Below are 15,123 nucleotides of genomic sequence, written 5' to 3'. Positions count from 1 at the left end.
GAAATGGGGTTTTCTATAATTGATAACTGGAGATGAAGTATAATTGGATTCTGACATCCGGCCCCCTTAAAAATAAGAGAGATCCACCTGAAAGAAAACAAAACAGGTATAAAAGTTAGTCAGGCTTGTTAGGATACTCTGTGTGAAACTTCTTCAATAGCTTTGGGGCTCTGACATGATGTTTATGGACCCACTCGTTTTGTGAGGGAGGGAGGTGTTTCCAGGCAACTAGGTACTGAGTCGCTCCATGATATCTCCTAGAGTCAAGGATTTCCTTTATTTCGAAGTGTTGTTTGCCCTCCACCATGATTGGAGGTGGTGGGGGGGGATTTTTGGCCGTAGAGGTGACTGATGCTCTCTTTTCAGCAAGCTGCAATGAAAAATTGGGTGTATTTGCCTGAGGTTTTTGGGTAATTCTAATTCTACTGTTACTGGATTTATGATTCTTTTAATTGGAAAAGGTCCTATATATTTTGGTCCAAGTTTTTTACAGGGCTGTAGGGACTTTAGGTATTTTGTAGATAAGTACACCATTTCTCCTATAATGAATGGTGTAGGCTCAACCCTTTTTTTATTGGCTTGTGCTTTGTATGCCTGCCTAGCTTCATCTAGTGCTTTTCTAACTATTGGCCAGGTGTTTTGTAGTTTTTCCATCCATTCTTTCAGTGAAGGGATCGTTGGTTCGTTTGGGGTTAACTCTGGCATGGGGTTGAAACTTTGACCGGTGGCTATTTGAAAAGGAGTGTAACCTGTGCTCGAGTGGACTGCATTATTGTAGGCAACTTCTGCAAAAGGGAGTAAGTCCACCCACTCGGTCTGCTGGAAACTAAGAAAACATCTTAAATATTGCTTAAGTACGGAGTTCATTTTTTCAGCCCCCTCCCCATTTCCTTGTGGGTGGTGGCTAGATGTCAGTCCCTGAGTGGTTCCTAAGAGGCATAAAAATTCCTTCCAAAATGCAGACGTAAATTGCAACCCCCTGTCAGAGATGATGCGTTGGGGTGCCCCATGCAATCTGTAAATGTGCTGGATGAAAAGTTTTGCTAAGGCTTTTGCAGTGGGAATCTTTTGGCAAGGGATAAAGTGCACCTGTTTGGAAAACAAGTCCGTGACCGTCCAGACCACAGTATTCCCATTGCTTTCTGGCAATTCCACTATAAAATCCATGGCTATTTCTCTCCAGGGGGCTGAGGGACTTGCCACTGTTTGCAATAGTCCTGGTGTTTCCCTTGCAACCTCTTTGCCGTGGCACATTTTGGACAACTGGCTACATAACTTTCAATGTCCTTTTTCATGGATGGCCACCAAAATTGCCGTTTAATTAAATGTAAAGTTTTTACAAATCCAAAATGCCCTGCTGATTTTGTGTAATGGCAAAGCTGCATGAAAGTGACTCTTTGGGTTGTTGGTATATATAACTTTTCCCCTACCCAAGGCAACCCGTCTCTCATTGTGTACACACTTTTGTTTTTCTGGAACCATTCATCTGTTTCCAAACTTTTTCTGAATTCAATTCCAGTTTGGCTGTCCAGTTGTGGTTTTAATTTGGCTTGGGTTCTTGTGGTTATTGGTGCTGCCAGTTGTGACTCTGCCATTATTGGTTTAGAGTCTGTGGTTCGTGTGCTGTTATATTGAGGCATGCGAGATGGGATGGGACCAGCGGGCTTGTTTGGGATTGAGTTTCCTGGACGTTTTCAGGGCTTCCAAATTTTTGTGATCAGTCCACACCTGGAAGGGGATTTTGTTGCCTTCCAGGAACTGTCGCCACGTGAGTAATGCCCAACATATCCCATAAGCCTCCGTCTCCCATACGGGCCAGCGCTGTTCTGTTTCCGTGAGTTTCTTGGATGTATATGCACAGGGTTGCAATACTCCATCATCATTTTCTTGTAATAGAACAGCCCCCACTGCCACATCACTTGCATCTGCCTGTATTACGAAGGGCTTGTCCATGTCTGGGTGCCTTAGTACTGGTTCGGCAGAAAAAAGTATCTTTAGTCTCTCAAATGCTGCTTGGCACTCCATTGTCCATGTTAGTGGCTGGCTAGGTTTTACTGAGGATGCTCCCTTCGTTTTTAGTAAGTTAGGGAGGGGCAAGGCTATCTGGGCAAATGAGGGGATGAATTGGCGGTAAAAGTTTGCAAAGCCCAGGAAACTTTGTAGTTGCTTTCTTGTGCGGGGTGGTGCCCAATCTAATACGGCTTTGACCTTCTCTGGGTCCATTTCAATGCCCTGGGGGGATATGCGATAACCTAGGTAGTCTATCCTTTCCTGGTGGAATTCGCATTTTGAGAGTTTGGCATATAGGTGGGCGGCTCGCAGCTTCTTTAAAACCGCTATGACAAGGTTGACGTGTTCCTCTTTTGTTTCAGTAAAGATAAGAATGTCGTCCAAGTAAACAAGGACCCCCTTAAACAGGTGCTCCCTTAGAACGTCATTGATTAATTGCATAAAGACTGCAGGGCCCCCTTGTAATCCAAATGGCAAGACTTTGAATTGATAGCACCCCATGGGGCAGTTAAATGCAGTCTTCCATTCGTCCCCTTCCTTAATTCTCACATGATAGTAAGCTTCCCTTAGGTCTAGTTTAGAAAAAATGTTCCCTTTCGATAGGTGTGACAGCATGTCTTTCATGAGGGGCAGAGGGTATAGGTTGCTTTCACTGATTGTATTCAGGGCTCTATAATCCACGCATAAAAGTAAAGAGCCATCCTTCTTCTCTCTAAACAGGACCGGGGCAGCCACTTTAGGCTTGGCTGGCTCAATGAAACCTCTCTCTAGGGTTTTTTTATGAATCTTTCCATTTCCTCCTTTGGGCTCATGGAGTATAATCTGGGCTTCGAGAGTTTTGCCCCAGGCTTGAATTCAATGGTACAGTCTGTGGGTCGGTGGGGGGGGAGCTCATTCGCCCTCTCCTCACTGAAAACTTCAGCAAGGTCTCTATATTCCTCTGGTATTTCTGTTAATCTTTTTTCCTCTCCTATGGATGCTTTTTCTATTCTTGATTCTGGTAGCCTCCCTTGGGGTTTTAAGTCCATAGGGTTCCCCTTCGGGAATTTGATTTCTGTCGTCCTCCAATTTACCCAGGGGTTCCATTTTTTCAACCATTCCATCCCTAGAATCATTGGGCATTCCATACCTGGGGTCACCACAAACGTTAAGTCCTCTTCATGGTTGCCCAGGGAGAGGTGTATTGGCAGAGTGGCTAGGGTAGCTGGCACCCCCCCTGCTATGGATCCATCTAGCTGGCCAAATGAGATGGGTTGTTCCAGTCTCCTGGATGGGATGCCCAGATTCCCCACTAGTGTTGGGCTAATGAGGCAGCGGGTGCAGCCAGAGTCTATTAAGGCTTTCACCTTCACAGCTTCGGGCATGGGGGGAATTAATATAGTCACTGTCTTGAGGATGGGTGTAATGTGTCCACTTACCAGGGGTTCGCCCTCCGAGCTGTCATCTGAGGCATCCACCGGCCTGTGGTGTAGGCTGGAGTTCTTTCCCCTTGGTGAGCAGAAGTGGGGGGTTCCGCAATTTCCATCATTCTCATGGCAGTTTCTTTTGGCTTACTGAAGACTTTCCGGATTTGTTGATTGGGGATCTGTCTGGGTTGTACTGGGGGGCTTTGGAGCGGCATTCTACAGCTCGATGCCCTTCTCTTCCGCACTTGAAACACCCCATTTGCTTCTTGGCTGTAGCCGATGATTTCACCGGTTTGTGTGTCAGCTCAGGCGGCTCCATTGTTTTCCTCAGCGGTGTCTTTTCAATATATCGATCTCTGTTTCCTCTGCCAAGATGTACCATTCCTCAAGTTGGTGTGGGTCCCCTCGGGGCAGGCAAGCGTCATATAGATCATAATTTAGTCCGTCTTTGAAATGGCTAAGGAGGATGTCTTCTGGCCAATTCAGTTTGCTGGCAATGGCTCGGAATTCTTGTGTATATTCAGCCACCGGGCATTTGCCTTGCCTCATCGTTTTTATCCTTTCATGGGCTTTGCGATCAGCCAGGGGGTCTTCAAATCATCTTCTCAGAGAGGACATGAAACGGTTGAAGTTACTGAGTTCTGGGGCATTGGAGTCATGCAAGTTCACCACCCAATCTTCAGCCGGTCCGTCCAGGGCAGATTGCACGATCCGGATGTGGGCTTTGTCGCTGGGGATGTCCTGCCTGTATTCCTCCATGTAGCTGAGGACTTGGATTAGGAAAAACCCCAAGCGTGTTGGCTCCCCTTTGAATTTCACCTCCAATGGCGGACGTCTTGGAATGGATCAGTGCCTCCATTGTTGGTGGTAGTGTCTTCCGTCCAGATTGCCATCTGTGGTCCGGTAGGGGGTGGGGACTACTGGATCAGCAGATGTCCCCAGGGTTGCAGGTTCCACGTCCCCCTCGGTGTGTCTCCCTTTGCGGCTCCAGGAGCTGGGGCGGCTGTAGGGCTCAGGATTCTCCTCTCTTAGGGAGCTGAGAGTTCTCTTCATCAGGTCAATAGCTTTCTCTAGGATCCAGTCTGAGTACGGTGCCCAGTTTTCTCCCTCTTCACTTGCGTGCAGGGATTTCTCCATCTCCTGTTTCCATTATGGTTGCTTGGTCCCCCGTCTCAGGGTCACCTATCTTGATTCCTTTCCCCACTCACTTTTCTTTCCAACGCCCATTGACCAGCAAGGCTTGTGGTCCCGTGTCTCCACCACTTCTTCTCCTGAGGAATCTGACCTCTCGGATCCCAACATCTGGCAAGGTTCCAATTTGGTCAGCGGCTCTCTTTCCAGGGAGTTTTCCCCCTTTCTTGCTCCATTGTCTGACATGGTAATTTTTTGCAAAATCCCCCGGCAAGGGTCTCCCTTCCAGGTGGATTAATTTTGCAAGTCCTGTCTAATGTAAGGACCCACCCCACTTTGCATCTTAAGACAGAACTCTTGGAATAATAGTCCTAGCCATGTTGTGTTGCATCAATTTTCTGAAGCTTGAATCAAATCATGCTGGCCAAATGGATAGCTCTAACCTAGGGGTTCCCAGCCGGGGGTGCGAGACGATATTCCAGAGTGCGTGAAAACTTGGGTTTAGAAGTTTCAAAATTATAGTGTATATGCATAATTCATTTTGAACTTTTGTATATTTTGCGAGAATATATCAGAAGCGTTCTAGGGGGGCGGGGTATAGAAAAGATTGGGAACCACTGCTCTAACCAATTATTGTCCTTGCAGATCTTTAGATGTTAATATAATCTATGCCAGACATCTATACTGGAAGTTATTACATTAATTTAGTGCTGAGAATAAATTGGCAGAAGATGAAACTGATTTTGAAGATAAGCATTCTATCATGGACCTAGTGTTAAACCATTTAGTCAGAAACAAAAAAATGACTCTACATGTAGCATTTGTAGACTTCAAGATTTGTAGAATTCAAGATTCTTTGACATTTTGCCAATGAAAAAGTTTCTTGCCATCCACAATCATATTTCTATAGGTTCAAAATTATGATCAGAAATTAGGAATTATTTTGTGGATATTGGGAACAATCTATATGTCTTGACAGACAGAAATTAAAATATTCAGCTAATTGCTGAAGATGTGTTCAACAATCAATACTGTGATTAATCTTAGATCCTTTATGTAGAAGCAATCTCATTTTGTTTTGGAAGATTTATTGGTTTTGTAGGTGTTCAGACTCTTTTCAATTACATAGTAGTAGTGTGAAAGCTAACAAAAAGACAATGGAATATGCTTGTAAATAGGGTTGTTACTACCAGAGATGAATGCATGCGTAGTCTCTGTCAATTATTCAATGATGTGTGTGTGTGTATGGGGCAGGGGGTTGTTCGCTTTCTATTTCTCAACAAGCCTTCTATTGCTAGAAATTTCAGCTCTCTTGAGAGTATACTTACTATGTAATGATTTTGCTCCATACCTTTTATGTGTTCATGTTGAATCTTTTTCACTTTTTTTTCTTTTTCTTGCATGAGTTTAAACCAGTGTGTATCTAAGCAACTGACATTTAATTCATTGTGCTTCTCTTCTCGCTTCATCAACAAGCCCTTTAGAAGGTTTAGTCTCACTTCTTGCAGTCTTCAAAAGAGCAAATATATGTCCATTTGTTATAAATATAAATATTATTATATCCCTTATCTATTAAAAGGAATAATGATGAGTTCTTTATGTAGAAGATATAAAATAGATTCTCAAGAGAACTTTATATGAAGTTCTACTAAACCTGGTATTGGAAATAGTGTATAAGAAATTAATAATAACATAATTTAGATGTCTACAACAAATGGCTAGGGTACTATGTAGCACCAACCATGCATTGCCAAAAACTTTAAAAAACTTGTTTTCTGAGATTGCAGAACCCAAAGGCAGATCAGTAAACATCTGACAGGATAATGCGCCATTAGTAGACTGCATGTAGCTTAACACAAATCTCTCTTATGCTAAGGTTTAATCTTATAAATTGTTATATTACAATATAACATACAATCTCAATAGTGAATATTGTATATAAAAAGAAGACTTTCCATAATCATTATTAGGTTTGATTTTGACTGACACATATTAGCTAACAATTCATTTTCAGGCCTACAAATACAGACTATCAAGCTTATTTCTGTTTCCAGTAACCAAGAGAAATAACCAGTGTATTGGTTAAGATATGAGGCTATAAATCAGAAGATTATGAGTTCTAGTCCTACCTTAGGTACAGAGGCAGCTAGATTACCTTGGGCCAATCACTTGCTCTCACCCGCTAGGAAGGAGACAATGGCAAATCACTTCTGAAAAGCCCCAACACGAAAACTGACAAAAATTCATTTGAAGGCACACACACAGAGCCAACAGAAATAGTAACTTTATATACATTTGAAAACTGTGTGGATTTTAGTTCCTGAAATTTATATTTAAAAACGGGAGGTTAAAAATTGCAAAGGCTTGTGTACCTCCCAAAATCCTTATAGAATGCTCTTGTTGTAAGTTAGCAACATGAGGCCTTGGATAACATTTAAACTGCATTTAAATGCATACTGCATTTCAGAATGCAATTCTATATGGACAGTTCATAACCAGCCAAAAATTCCTGTCTTCCTTTTAAGTGCTAACTTGAAGAATTTTAAGAAATTCAGAAGCTTACACATATTATAAGTATTGCCTCTTTGATATTTTATTCTAATTATGTCTTAGTGTTTCAGTTTAGCAGAATTCAGTCAAAGAGCAACAAGGGGCCATCAGAAATCCAAGAAACCAAATTTGAACCGAGTGACATTTGGGGCCAAGAAGTATTCAGATAACACACACAGTTTTCCCTCCAGATATTGCTTTATCCCATTACCAAGTCTGCAGATTCCAAAGGATGAGGGTAAGAACACAGGAAGATAACAGCTACCTACTCTTCTATTTCTTCCTCCCGAAAGGCCCACTCCTTTCTCTCCATTTCCTCCATCATTTTCCTCCGTTTTGCAATGTGTGCAGCATCATTCAGCGGTGGAAGAGTGGCCTCCCAGGCTCGTTTCTCCCGGGCTCGTTCTATTACTTCTACTTCTGCCTGAGTTGCTGGAAGGCCATGACCTTGAAAGAACAGGAAACAATAAACAGACAGACAGCTCAGAACACAGTATTGTGAGGCATATGAGCCAAAATATTATTTTAAATTCTAGTATAATGCAAAATTCTAAAGCTAAAACTACCCCTTGAAAAATAAATGATTAGAAGAGGCCATTTTAAGCCATCATATCCAATCCCTTCCTCAATGCTGGAATCCAAAGAAACGCATCCACCCATTTACCACCCCATTTGATAATCCCCATCAAACCCTTTTCATAATATGAAAATTGGAATCTGCTGTCCTATAATCCAGAACCATTATTTTATTCCTTACACATGTTTGAAAAGTGCTATCATATCCCTTCTCTAGTATCTTAAAATTTAAACAAATCAACTTCCTTAGATGCTCTTGGAATTTTTTATTCCACTGATTCCTGTTGTTAGATTCCTTTTTCTGAATCTATAAATCTTGATCTGCTTCTAATGCATCTTGGGGTGTATCTGAAGAGTATAATTTCATTTTGCTCTATGCAGAATTTTTAAAGAGGAGTTGTGTACAAAAATAATATTGTTCACAGTAATGTTTTAATAATATGATTAAGTGAAAAGATCCTAATTTTTTGTTCTACCCTTGTCTTCTTTTGGGAGCTTGCTCTCTGCTATACAATTTAGGTATGAAACTCCTTTATTTTATAATTAATATTATAGTTTCTTTCCTTCAGATGATAAAGTGTATGCACTGATGAGGATACAATGGATGTGACTGGTCTTAAAATCTACCTGCTTCCATTATATTTCTGTAACTTTACTACTTAGCTATTGTCAATAAAAGGGGAACAATTGGCAGGATGGAAGACAGGCAAATAGGGATGGAGTTCCTGACACAAATTAAGTCAATGAACTTTGTAAAGCACCCTGACTATTGGAATTGCTAAAAGTCTTAAGTGCCCTTGTAATAGATATGAGGTTGTTTCTTCTTTGACAGCCAAAGGTATGAAAGGTCACGTCATGGGAGGTTAACTGTATTACAGAAAAACATTGTACCCTGTGTGCCTCATACATTCATCAATTCCTAAACTCACCCCAAGTCAGCGTGGCAAGAGTTAACAATTCAGGTATTGAACCTGAAGGTATTATGTATTCAGGGCTATAGGGGTCTGTCTGAGCTTCACCATCCCGATAATCTGTTTGTGTTTCCACGGTTCGTGAAATGAGATAGGCTGGTTTGTCCTTGGATTTGGAGGGATGAGTCTGTAGCTCTGACCTAATATGCAAGGAATCAAGCAACATCTTTCAAAAGTTCCTACATGATTAAAATAAGATTTTAGTTATGTCACATTATAGTATGCTCTTTTATTATTGTTATTCCACAATGTTAGTAACAAAGTTCAAAAATATTACATTCCATCCTTCCTAAACCACCTTAATCTTGTTATTTCCTTTTATAAATTACTTTCCTCATTATTTTGTTGCCCTTGGATTCTGTTATTAACTTAACGCAACACACACACACACACACACACTTCATTCATTTTCCCAGTCTTCCACCTAGGACAGGGGTAAGCAACCTTGCTTCTTTTATGACTTGTGGACTTCAAGTCCCAGAATTCCTGAGCCAGTCATGTTGGCTCAGGAATTCTGGGAGTTGAAGTCCACGAGTCATAAAAGAGTCAAGGTTGCCTACCTGACCTAGGACATAGAGATATATAAATACATGTGTAGTTCATATGAGCATCCCAGGAATTGAGGGAGGCTCTGTGTGTGCCTGCCTATGCTTAACAATATTTAATCTAAACTGTTTTTATGCTTTTTAATGCAATTATTAGAAAAACTAATATCTTATCATTTCAGTGATTAAACATTAGAGCTAATACTGATTTATTACTTACTTTGACATTGCATAAACAACATTCAGTGGAATTGGCTTATCAAATGGGATGAAAGGTCTAAAAATAAAAACAAAATTAAGAATAAACCAATGAAACAAAAAGGATATTTCTTCACTTATAATCTCAGGACTTTTATTTCACCAGCAACTACATATTACTTAACTGATTACTTTTCAATAACTTAACTGATTTGAAATTGTCTATGGATATTTTAATTTTTGTTTTATATATATTTTAAACTGCTGAGAGTTGCTTGATTGTGGTTGGATAAAAGTTTGCTTAAGAAATAAATAAATAATAACTAGTCTCCCTTACCTATTGCAGAAATATATGTTTTCATTTCAATTTTCATTTCAAACATATGATACTAAGCTTTTTATGTATATATATAAAAAAATCTGCAAACTTTTTGACTTATTCTTGACAAGTTTGAGAGTAATGTATTTTCAATACATTCAAGCCTTTTCTGTAGTGGCTCCGACCTGGTGGAATCAACTTCCCCCCGAGGTTCGAACTACTCCCACACTGCCGGCCTTTAAGAAAGCCATTAAAACTCTCCTGTTCCGGCAGGCCTGGGGCTGATGTCCCGGGGGGGGGGGGGATATGATCGGATACGCTGTATGAATGTATTTATTTTATTGTTTTATTTTCAGATTATTGTTTTAATTTTGTATGCCGCCCTGAGTCCCTTGGGACTGGGCGGCATATAAATTTTAGAAATAAATAAATAAATAGTTGAAAAACTTTGTATTAAAAAGATAAAAACAATTAGTATTGTTTCTTACAACACATATGGAACTCTTGTAATCTATACTATGTCATATTTATCTTTAACCAAGGCATCTGATCAAGACGCTCCTGAACCTATAAGTACTTGGGGGAGGGTGCATGTGTATAATTGAAATTAGGAAAAAAACTTTATTTCTAAAGTACTTTGGGAAGTATTTTGGCAATAGCTATTAATTTGGTCATTGAAATTTAGTTTATATGCTTTCCACCTTTCAAAATATTTCCAGCGATTCCTTCCACTAACTTCAGGATCTTCATATTCAATTCTGGGCACCTGAAGTGAAGGTGGGGTTCTATAAAGAAAAAATAATATATACAAATTATTAGTAATCAGATATTTCAGAGAAATGTAACACTCTAATTTTTTTATAAAGCTTGTTTTTAAAAGTTAATGGGGCTTCAATAGGTAACTACCAACAACACCTTGAAGTGACAAGGGTGAAGCTTTTTCAAACTTTACTAGGAACTTTTGTAGCTGGACCACATTTACATAGCTTTCCTCAATGGGATCTGCTTTTCATGCTTTAACAGTTACTCATTCCCAGAGATTGCATAACTCAAAGCAAGTCTGAACTGCAGACTTCATGGTCTGCTAACAATATCATGAGTCACTGTACAGGAAAACTTACAACAATTGCAAACGAATCATCATTTGGCTTTCTTTAAAAATATAAAATATAAGGACACTTACACCACAAGCTGCTGAAAAGTCTCAAAGCATTGTTGTGCCCTTCCTCTCCACCTTCGATCAATGAATGGAGGAACAGGATTTTTTTCTTCTAATTGCACAAAGTACGATGGATAGTGAATCAAATTACTAAACATGGCTTTAAATTCTGGTACTTTTCTCTTTTTATATGAAAAAAGACAGAAGTGCAACATTAAATATTATTATGTTATACCTAAGGCTTAAATACAAATATAATTAATACAAATATAATTCATCATTCATCACTGGTTCCTTTTGCGCGAAGCGCCTAAGGCAGCAAATTTCTTCCAATGAATCCTATCTGTGGCAGTGTCTTTGGCATCTTCAAAAATGAGAGCCAAGTCTTAATATTTTCTTCATATAAATGACTTAAAACAAGCAAAATCTTAAAAAGTTTGACAATTATCATAAGAATTATATCTGTAGTTGTATATAATTAGTTTTTCATACAAATATAATGATATACAAATACAAATATAATTCTTATGATAATTGTCAAACTTTTTAAGAATCTACTGTTTTAAGTCATGTATATGAAGAAAATATTAAGACTTGAACTCTCTTTTTTGTGGGTTTTTTTTCCTTTTGGAACTTGTTTATTCTTAGACTGTTCAAATAACTAAAATATTCAACTGCTAATATAGGATTTACCATACTTTCCAGACAGAAATAACAGCTTGTGCAACAGAATTTTATTTTTAGTAAAACATTACAAGTAAGCTAAATCTATACTAATTAGTAATTTAATTTTCTTCTTTACTATATACAGTATAAAAATTATTGAAGAATTGTATTAGTCATGGATAGAATAGTTTTATATTTAACTTGGCTATACACTTATATACATACATATATTCCACTATTCGGGTAGCTTGACATGATCACAACTCAAACCAAAATTTCTGTGGCTAAGCAAGACAATTAAATGAATTTTGCCACATTTTATAACCTTTCATGCCACAATTGTTAAGTTAATGACTGCAGTTGTTAAGTTAGTAACACAGTTGTTAAGTGAATCTGGCTTCCCCATTGACTTTGCTTGTTAGAAGATTGCAAAAGATGATCACGTGACCATAGGGCACTGCAACCACCATAAATATGAGTCAGTTAACAAGTGTCTGAATTTTGATCATGTGACCATGGGGATGTTGCAATGGTCGTAAGTGTGAAAAATGGTCATAAGTCACTTTTTTCAGTGCCATTGTAACTTCAAATGGTCATTAAATGAACTGTTGTAAGTTGAGGACTACCTACATTTCTGTGTGCTAAAAAGGTTGGAAATTTCTGTTTACATAAACATCTCAAACTATTATTAAAAGAAATCATGCAACAATCTATATCAGTGATGGCGAACCTTTTAGAGACCGAGTGCCTCCAAACCACCCCGCCACCTGTCCTCGCTCCGCCGTGCCTGCTGGACCACCCACCACCTCCATGGCCCACCACAGATCACCCAGGCAGTCCAGCAGCGCCATGGTGGCCACGCCCTCCACCCATGCATTGCAGCATTATCTGCGTGCGATGGGGTGCAAGGGCGGAGTCTTGTCCCCGCTGCCCGGCTATCATGTCCTTGGCTGCGCAGCATTGCGTAGACCATGTCCAGGGGTGACTCTCCTCCGGAGGGCTGCTGGTGAGGAGGGGGTCGTGGGAGGAGACGGGGCTGGGGCGACAGGGTGTGTGCCCACAGAGAGGGCTACGAGTGCCGCCTCTGGCACGTGTGCCATAAGTTCGCCACCACTGATCTATATCTATATGATATATGTAGATATAGGTACAAACAATGCATTATTTTTAAAGTTATATTTCCTGTGAAATAGATTTCAAAATACCTAGCAACAGCAAGTTATTTTTCACAGAAATACAAGTACTCTGAAAGAATAGTTTTAGACTGTAATCACGTACCATTTCATCATGAATAAGATGAGCTTGGACATTTGCCTGTGCATGATCTTTTTCACTTGATAGCTCATACAATGGATCTAAAATACATATATAGAAATGGAAACATTTTAATAAATTTAACAAAATATATTAGGCTAAACAATCCTGTTAAGCATCTATTTATTCGTAGCTTATATCCTTTCTACTTGGGCTTCAAGTTTAAGAGTGAAACTACCTTGCAAGCTCTGGTATAAATTCTGATGTAAGAAGTGGATATGGGAAATTAATTGTGATGATACATTGGGAATTCTCAATAGCTTTTATTTATATTTGTCTTTTTATAAATGAGGTGGAGTAGAGAAATACAAAAGCAATCAAGTCATTCAATGAAACAGTAAATGCATACAAAAAGCAAGTTAAAATTACTCTGTATTTGCAAATGAATGTTAGGATGAAAAAATTGTGATTCAGTTTGTCATAAAAACATTTTTAAGAAGTACCATTCACAATCAAGACAGTTATAATTATGATATCCATAACAATCATATAAAGTGCAAAATAATGATCAATGCCTATTACATAGATTAATTTTTAGTGTGAATGGTCTATAACAGTACAGGTAGTCCTCAAATTGCAACCACAGTTGACCCCCAAATTTTCATTGCTAAGCAAAACAGTTAAGTGAGTTTGGCCCCATTTTATGATTTTTTTTTTGTGCCATAGTTAAATGAATAATGCAGCAAGTGAATCTGGCTCCCCCCACTGACTTTGCTTGTTGAAGCCGGCTGGGAAGGTTAGGAATAGTGGTAACATGATCCTAGGACAATCTGTCATAAATACATGCCACTTGCCAAGTATCCTTCATGACAATGAAGACACAGCAATGGTCATAAGTGTGTAAACTGATCATAAGACACTTTTTTCAGTGCTGTTGTAACTGTGAACAGTTAGTAAGCAAATGGTTGTAAGTCAAGAATTACCTGTAATAGAAAAATCTAGGATATATATGGATTTTATAACTACCAATTATCAGTGACTCTGATTTCAAGATGTGTTTACCTACACTTAGTTTAATTAAGATGACCAGTCCAATTTTCTTAGTCCAGAATACACTGAATCACAGAATTACTTCAGAAACTGGACTAAAATTGGCTGGATGGTTTGTGGCTCAGTGTGCCCTGCAAATCAAGCCAGTCGATTCCCGAAAGTTCACTTCCCCGGCCGCTATAGAAAAGCAAGCCCCATCAGCCCTATCCCCTTGGTTACCATAAAGGAAATCAAAAGCCCGGTTGGGAGCCATCTTCCTCCGATACCGGATCCCAGTGTGGTCCAGCGGCTGAACAACGGTCACCGATTGAGTCATCTTGCGGCCACCTTGGTCTCAGCCGCCGCTTCGGATGGTTGTCGGCGCCGTTCACATAGCAACCGTTTCCCCAGCAACAGAGCCGAACTAAAAAGACTCATGTCATTTCCTGGAACGATACCAAAAAGCGGACGTTGGAGTGCAAATTGCCGAGCCGCTGTGTCGCTTGGAGTCTTGACGCTTTGGCCAGAAAAAAGGAGCAATGCGTCAGTATCAACAAGGCTTTTCTTTCACATTTGGACGAGTTAGGAAAAGAGCATTTCCATTAAGAATATATTTTTGGGAGAATTTGTCTCGAAAACTCAAACTAGTCACCCAGAAAATTGAAAAGAAGCCACCGGGTATTATAAATTCCAATGTAATGAGCCATTTGTATAACATCTATGCGCCTGGATGGGCGAATTTGCTTCTAGTCGACTTTTGTGACTTCACGGACGTATCCACTTACCGTCTTCCATGTTTTGTTTTGTTTATTTACCCCCTACGTCCAGGGATTGTCTTCTCTGTTCTGATCAGATCCGACGTTGTTTATAACATTCTGCTGCCACCTAGTAGAGCTTTACGGGCATTACCTCAATAAAAGCATTTATTTTAAGAATTCAAAATAAACAACGAAACTACTATTTAAAACTACAGTATACAGTAGTTCGAAAGTCCACCTGACCTAGTTGACAATTCCTTAGAGAATGAAGGGGAAAAAGTCATATTGTAGATCAAAAGGAATAATGATCTTAAAATTAAAAAATAATGATCTTAAAACTAAAAAACTAAAAGGATTTATTTGCGGCTCGGTTACTTCGGGGGCCATTAGACAGTCTGCCGTAAAAAAAGTTGACCAGTAATCTTAAATGCCTCGTTGTCCTCCATCAGAAGAAGCATCGCCGCATTTCCTTAAGAAACTTCTTCATCCTCTGCTCGATCTTGGATTATTCCAAGACAAGGTTTGCATATAGAACAGGGGTCTTCAAACTC

General features: G+C 39.5%; 1 protein-coding gene across 8 annotated transcripts in view; it reads right to left on the bottom strand.

Moving 5' to 3' along the window:
• The window catches only part of CFAP91 (cilia and flagella associated protein 91), a 48,908-nt gene that overhangs the window by 33,609 nt on the left and 176 nt on the right, over window positions 1-15,123 (bottom strand). For 5 of the 8 annotated variants that reach the window (XM_039366609.1, XM_039366612.1, XM_039366613.1 and 2 more), the window contains exons 1-9: window positions 14,600-15,122; window positions 14,055-14,260; window positions 12,810-12,886; window positions 10,890-11,047; window positions 10,408-10,491; window positions 9,410-9,466; window positions 8,603-8,784; window positions 7,367-7,544; window positions 5,899-6,056 (exon numbers count right to left, since the gene is read on the bottom strand). In XM_039366609.1, the coding sequence (XP_039222543.1) occupies window positions 5,899-6,056; window positions 7,367-7,544; window positions 8,603-8,784; window positions 9,410-9,466; window positions 10,408-10,491; window positions 10,890-11,047; window positions 12,810-12,886; window positions 14,055-14,151 (991 nt within the window). In that variant the 5' untranslated portion in view covers window positions 14,152-14,260; window positions 14,600-15,122. Of the gene's footprint in view, window positions 1-5,898; window positions 6,057-7,366; window positions 7,545-8,602; window positions 8,785-9,409; window positions 9,467-10,407; window positions 10,492-10,889; window positions 11,048-12,809; window positions 12,887-14,054; window positions 14,332-14,599; window position 15,123 lie in introns of those variants that run through there. The other 3 variants (XM_039366610.1, XM_039366611.1, XM_039366616.1) reach the window with 3 other exon arrangements.

Source organism: Crotalus tigris, unplaced genomic scaffold, assembly GCF_016545835.1.
Source record: "Crotalus tigris isolate CLP2741 ecotype Arizona unplaced genomic scaffold, ASM1654583v1 scf7180000020347.5012614909:4044961, whole genome shotgun sequence".
NCBI classification, from domain to species: domain Eukaryota; kingdom Metazoa; phylum Chordata; class Lepidosauria; order Squamata; family Viperidae; genus Crotalus; species Crotalus tigris.
The sequence above is the reverse complement of the archived record's forward strand: the minus strand, read 5'-3'. Positions and strand labels throughout refer to the sequence as shown.